Source organism: Pinus tabuliformis, chromosome 9, assembly GCF_031772625.1.
Source record: "Pinus tabuliformis cultivar Carrire ecotype Pingquan chromosome 9, CPIR1, whole genome shotgun sequence".
Classification (NCBI taxonomy): Eukaryota; Viridiplantae; Streptophyta; class Pinopsida; order Pinales; family Pinaceae; genus Pinus; species Pinus tabuliformis.
The window spans coordinates 1988342127-1988349448 of NC_142307.1; the positions used below are offsets into that span (position 1 = coordinate 1988342127).

Genomic DNA, 7322 nt, shown 5'->3' on the forward strand with positions numbered 1-7322 from the left:
GTTAGCATGACGTGGCAGTGCAACAGACACATGGTAGAAAGTTTCAGCGTTTTTAGGGCCCTAAGGGAGCAATTTTGGGTGACACGTGTCACCACTCCCGAGGTGCCACAGGGAAGTGATGACATCATATCGATAATCAATGATCAGAGGTCCATGTCATATCGGCGATTGACGATCAGAGGTTCAGGGCATATCACATATCAACAATTGGCGCTTTGCAACATTTGCCACTTTAAAAAGATCTGATTGAGGGGGCTCCGATAGCGCTTACGCATAGTCCTTAAGACTCAAAAGAACTAAGGGCTTAAAGCAATTTATAAAGGAAAACAACCCCCAAAAAGAGCCTAAATGCCTTAGCTCCTCAGGGCTAAACCGATGGTCACAACCCTCAGTCCTATGCGAAGAAATGCAGGAAGGGCTAAATTACAAGAAGTTGGGATAAAACAGAATTGCGCATTAAAATTACGTTATAAAGGGCGTCGATAACATTAAGCCAATAATCACTAATCCCGATTATATAACATAATAAAGGCAAAAGGGAGAAAGCACAAGGAATTAAAGAGTATCAGTGAAACAATAAGGCTGTAACAAGGCGGAAAATTCTTCGGTTTGACAGTATAGAAGAGTTAAATATGGATGAATTGGAAATTGTTGAAATCACAAGAAAACAGAGAAATATTAGTTGAAAGGGAACCTCACAAGTTGGTGCGAAAATAACTACAACCACTCTAGATTCAAAGGCAAAGCATTAGCATTAATAAACAACTTCCAGTTTTAGAGATTAAAGATTTTCTAGCACCTCTAAATTTCCTGTAGTTTTCTAGTGATTGTCTTTTATTTTTAGTTTATTGTTCAAAATTTTTCCATAAATTGTTAGAAATTATTTCATAATCATTCCTTTTTGTAATCCGCAGTTAGTTCAAGCAGAAGTCTATAAATATTCTGTAATAAAACTTAGAAAAGGTTGGAGTGTGAGGGATTATGTATGAAAAAAACTGCTTTGTATTGATGTAAGCCGTGGATTAGACTCAAAGTGATCAATTTGCAGAAATAGAGAGAGTTTGTTCTAAGATTCCCGCATCAGACAATTGGTGATGTGCTTCTTGTGTTAAATTGTTTCTTTTCTCTGTTTCCATATGATTTTCCTCTTTATTGTTGCAAGAAGACTAAGGGCCGAATTTTCTTAAGTATACTCTGCTCTGGCTTGTTGGCAATATCCATGTTTTCTTTCTGATGTTAAATATAGAATTCATCCCAGTACGTTCTATATTTAATTGAACTCAAATCATATTCATCCTATGCACCCCGCAGACACTCTATAAGATCGAAAAGTTTGCCTATCCTACCTTGTTACGACTGCTCTGTCATTTTGTGATTGATTACCCAAAGACTCATGACTCCATGCCCAATGGACTTTTCTTACATCTTTCAACCACACTTTTGAAAAAACCCATCTCGAACTCAAATAGATAGCCTAAAATCTGAAGCAAAAATCTAAATCATATAGAGAGATCCCTCTAAAGCTGGAAGGGCTAGATCCCAACTTTAAAAGTCATTTTGTGGTTACTTTTGTAATTTTCTTCTTCAACCTAGGAAAATTACAGTGTGATAACAAATAAAATATTTTAATTTGAATTAATGTTGACATATACTTAAAATATATATTAATAACAAAAGAAATTGTTTAGTGTGCGTTGATAAAATGGTTCAATGTACATGTTATGTAATCTTTATAACATTCAAAAAATAAAATTTAAACAATAACAATTATGCATTGTTTTTTGCACTTTAAAATAAATTTACATTTAAAGATATTTGATTCCTCTCAACACATGTTAGATCTGTAATTAAGATAGATCTATATTGATAATTAATTAATTTAATAAAATATTTTAAAATGAATTAAATCTGAAAAATAATATTAACCAATTCTATTCTATTTAGCTTAAACTTATGTGTAACGAGAATTGATTTGAGAAACCGATAACTCATTATTAACAATTCAATTCTGAGATGGGAAAGTACAATAATTCGTTTTTAAATGAAACCAAACTTTCCTATTTAACACCAAATAGATTAACAATTCATTTTTGTTAATTTAAAATTAAATAATTTTTTTAATTAAACTTGTAAATTGTGATTAAAGATATTTGGTTACTCTTTTTTAAATGAAACCAAACTTTCATATTTAACGCCAAATAGATTAACAATTCATTTTTGTTAATTTAAAATTAAATAATTTTTTTTAATTAAACTTCTAAATTGTGATTAAAGATATTTGGTTACCTCTTTCTGATCTTAACCCAACTTCCCACAGACTTCTAAGTGGAATTGCCAATATACTTCTAAACCTAACACACCTACCCACAAACCTCTAACTGGACATATAAACCAGATTTCAAAGCTGACCAAAGCTCCTATATTAATTAACAAACTCCTTTAGATGCGGATGCATGACGTCCAACGTTTGACATACTCCAATAATGTGAAATTAACCCAAAATCTGTATGTACTCTGAAAGAGATTGTCTTAGCAGGAGAAGATGTTTGCATGCAAAAGTCTCTTTCGTCGTCATGACACGACCCATTGTTTTGACTGTTTCACTGTGACAGATGTCAATTACCCATCTCCTACAACAGATACGCTGCTGACCTTTCTCATCCATCCTTTTCATCGATTTGTTCTTATGGACGAGGAGGTCTGGCACTAAATCATGTTTATTGGTTAAAGAGTTGAAGACCACTTAGCATCATCTCAAATCTTTTCAATTTTCCTCTCATCTGCATTTTGCAGAAAAAAGATGGGCTCTGCAGCAGGAGAAGAAAGAAAAATGATTACAGAGAATTACCAGATGTTTGTATGCAGTGAGGCCAAGGATAGCACTGCACATATTGATGTTCATGACAAATATACTCTGAAAACAGGTTTTCATTTTGATGTTTGGTTCTGTATTCAACCTAGTTTCTATGTCTCTATTTGTAATCATATGTGGATTTATATAATTATGAAAAACTAGTAGTGCAATGGAGATTTGAATTTGGCATTCATATATGCATTTGTGGACAGTGAGCAGGGTGGCAATGGCAACTACCCAAGTTATAGAAGAAGCCATAGAGGGTGCACTGAATGTGGCTCCTGCAATGGCTGCAATGCCATCTTATGAGCGTAAGGCAGTGTTACAATATGTGGTGTGCGAACTCCAGAGACTAGCAGAAGAGATAGCGCGAATCATAACCACAGAATCTGGGAAACCCATCAAAGACTCCAGAAGTGAAGTGCAACGAACCATTGATACATTCCAGGTTGCAGCAGAAGAAACCACTAGAATTTTTGGAGAATGCATTCCTCTCGACATCTCTCCTCCAAACAAAGGCTTTCAGGTAATGTCCAACCTCAAAAATAATCTCAAATTTATTATTCATGAATTCTTGATTTAAAATCAAAAGCATGTAGAGGTAAAAGCCTTCATCAAGCCAACCCATATAGAAATGTGTTTTCATTGAGCCAAATTATGTAAGGGTAAGATAATGAGAATTAACATTTCACCTTCTAATGTTGTGAGTTAATGGGTATTTACTATTTACATTTCACCACCACAAATGGGCTTTTAGATTTCTCTGTTTCATAGGGAAGTGGTATTTTGCGTTGCTCATCTGGATTCACTAGGGAAGTTGTGTTTTGTGTTGTGTATTGAGAATCACATGGGAAGTGGTGTGTTGTGTATCAAGAGACATTGGGTTCACTACTGGGATTTTACATTTTATATTTCAGGCCATGGAAGAGTTGTACAGTGAGCTAATGGGATTTTACATTTTAACACCATGTGGAGATCTAGACTGCGCCAATGGCTTTTACATTTCACTGTTTCACCAGATATAGGGAAGTGGTGTACTGTGTTGTGTGTCTAGAGTCACTAGGGAAGTGGTGTTTTATGTTGTGTATCTAGAGACACTAGGTCCAAATTGCTAAGTGGATTACATGGACAAGCCAGATAACTCTGTCTACACGCACAATGTTACACTTGAGATTGAGCCAAATGTGGTGTCTAATATGTACACAGAGAGTTATGTTTGAGATTGAACCATCTCTCCTGACATTTACCACATCTAAATCAAATCAATAAAATAGTTCAGAACTTTTGTTCTAACCAAAAAAAAATTCAACACAAACTCTATGCAAGCATACCAACATTGAGGCATATTTATCGAAAACCATCTATTAAGTAGTATATTGCCTGAGTTCGTGTTGTTTTATGTATTTTTCAATATAGTAAATTCATTTCTTTCCAAAAGAATGTTTGGTGGAATAGCAGGGATTTTAAGATGAATAATTCTATTGCAGGGGCTAGTTAAGAAGTATCCTATAGGGGCTGTCTCAATGATCAGCCCTTGGAATTTCCCTTTGAATCTCGTGGCACACAAAGTGGCTCCAGCATTAGCTGTTGGATGCCCTTTTGTTTTGAAGCCAAGCAGTCGAACTCCTATCTCGGCCCTCATGTTGGGACAAATCTTGGCATCCTGCAAAAGCTTGCCTAAAGGTGCATTTTCCATATTGCCCTGTTCAAGAGAGGATTCGGATGCTTTAACAACAGACGATAGACTCAAGCTGCTCACGTTCACAGGATCAGGAAATTCAGGGTGGAACATGAAGGCCAAAGCTGGTAAAAAGAAGGTGATGGTCTTGTTTTCTGAAGAGATTGCAGGCTATTGTTTTGCATGGAATCTTCTACTGAGGTGGATTGTTTGAAATTAATGTTTGCAGGTAGTGATGGAGCTAGGAGGCAATTCCCCTTGCATAGTGGAGGATCTCGTTCCTGATTTGCAAGGAACTGTAGAAAGGCTTGTTCAAGGAGGATTTTATCAGAGTGGTCAATCATGTATACATATGCAACGCCTTTATGTGCTGCAACAACTCTATAGTCAGGCAAGAATTTAAGGGTAGCTTATTTGCATCCTGATTTGATGTTTTTCTTATAGTTACTTTCACTATAGAGGGTACAAAACTGCAGGAAATGCACTGGCCCCATGCCCATAGAAGGCCGTGTTAGCATGGACAGCTAATCTACCAAGTTTTGAACCTGCGTCGTCATCACTACAAGTGCTCCAACTTGCTGTAGACTATAGATCTTGACAGACAACCTGATACAACAGTTACTGGGTCTCACTTTCAAGTACTACACTCTACCATGTTTAATATATACCAAGGAAAATGGAGTTCAAATGGCTGTTTTTGTCATGTTTTTCCTCAACTCCCAATACAGGACCATCTCTAATGAAGAATTTGTCTGTAAAGAACAGGTCCCATCCTTGCTTCCCTTCCTACATAGGACCATCTTTGTTAATGGTTTATGTACTAGGAGCAACACCCTCTATCACCTGATATTACAGCAACCAGTGACATCAAGGAGAGATGCTTTTGCTATGATTTTTCTTCTTCCATTCCCACCTTTGTTTTTTCTAATTGTCAGTGAGGGTTGGCTTGTTTAATTGTTGAGGACTTAATTCTAAAATGTATTGCCCTTTGAATGAAGGACATGATTATCATCTTCTGTATTCTTAGAATTGAGATTTCATTTCATTTTCCCTCAGAGTGTAGACAACAACACAGCTTTCTGATGTTGCCAATGCTGACCTGTTTCTTTCATCAATGTAGGTTCAAGGTGCTTTAGTTGACGCAGTGAAGAAGCTGAAGATGGGCAATCCTCATGAGGAAGATACATTTATTGGCCCAATCATATCAGAATCTGCAGCTAAATCGATTGAAGACCGAATACAAGATGCTGTGAAAATGGGAGGGAGAATAATAGTAGGTGGAAAGAGAAATGGAGCATTCATCGAACCCACTATTCTAGAGAATGTCCCCTTGGAAGCAGAAGTGAGACAAGAAGAGATTTTTGGACCAGTAGTTCTCATGTATTCTTACAGGTTCTCTGTCAGTTCCTCTTCTTCACAATATAATCAGCATAATTGTGTACAACACCACACTTCAGTGACTACTCAACCGAGGATTGTTTCGACAGAAAAACTAGATAAGAGAAAAACAATTCTTAAGTACCTGAGTCTTTACACCTTCCCATGGACTAATGTAGTCTGAGGGGATGATATTTTCAACAACATGAAAAGTTCTAGATTTTATTTATTTCACTGCACATAATATAAACTGCTGTCAAGTTTCTCTTATTATGTTGATTAGACCCACTATTTTTCATTTACAGAGACTTTAAGGAAGCAGTACATGAAGCAAATAATACACATTATGGATTGCAAGCAGGGGTTTTCACAACAGATGTGAACAAAGCATTTTATGCTCTTGATCACCTTGAGGTAGGCTAACAAACGCAAGTTTCCTAGGTGAATACACTCACACACCTTTCTAAACAAGGCTATTGCTAATACGAGTTTTTATAATATGCACGATTTGCCATCTTTGGATGGTTATGGTTATAGTAGCCATACTTATTTGGAGTTTTCACCCTTCTGATTCAAGCTCTGACATTTGCTTGATGTTTTGAATCATAACTAATAGTCATAATTGTTGGTACTGATCTATATTACAGGTAGGAGGCGTGTGTTTGAATGATTCTCCCGGCAAGAGGGTTGACAGCCAACCTTATGGAGGTGTGAAGGATTCTGGAATAGGGAGGGAGGGAGTGAGATATGCCATGGAAGATATGTTGGTTACCAAGGTCCTTGTAATGAAAAATATAGGCAATATCTAAAGGAAAGCATAGTGATAAGACTTTGTATTGTATTTTCTGTGCATTTGTAGATACTTCATGCATCTTTATCAACTTAAGATTATTCATTAAGCAAGCATCTCCTTGTAGTAATAAGGCCCGGCAAACAATAAGTCAATGCAGAAGACATGTTGCTCTCTGTAAATATTGTTGTGGGTTTAAGCACACAATGAAATGTTCTTCTTTATTTGTAAAATTGAAGAGTAGGATCTTCTATTTGAGGATTTGTAATCCAAAACTGGGCCATGTTTTACAGAATATGGAAATATTGACCTAACAACTGATTTGTGAGAGATCTAGATGTCTTTCATATATTTATTTTTATTTGTAACTCAACATTTTTTCTTGGCTGGGATGAGGTTAAATTCTTGGGGTGCCACAAGATGAATTCTTGCTTGGACTGGGTGCACTGAAAACCAAACCTGGTTATTGTGGTAAACTCCCACTAGATCACTGTTGGCGTGGACTTGCATAGACTGTTCAATGAGGCACTGTCCCAGGAAAGTGTTGACATCCAAAGCCGTCAAGCAGAGTAAATGTAATGCAAGCTTAAAAAGTAGGCTTATGACACACGAGTTTAGGGAAA

At 36.4% G+C, this 7322-nt stretch overlaps 1 protein-coding gene across 1 annotated transcript; it reads left to right on the forward strand.

The window, feature by feature from the left end:
• The first annotated feature begins 2697 nt into the window (after window positions 1-2697).
• Window positions 2698-6928, forward strand: LOC149156987 (uncharacterized). The gene is made up of 7 exons (XM_089445492.1): window positions 2698-2924; window positions 3067-3380; window positions 4342-4671; window positions 4762-4923; window positions 5653-5924; window positions 6215-6323; window positions 6557-6928. The coding sequence occupies exons 1-7, from the start codon at window positions 2801-2803 to the stop codon at window positions 6716-6718; spliced, it is 1473 nt and encodes a 490-aa protein (XP_089301618.1). The 5' UTR covers window positions 2698-2800; the 3' UTR covers window positions 6719-6928.
• The last annotated feature ends 394 nt before the right edge of the window (window positions 6929-7322 follow it).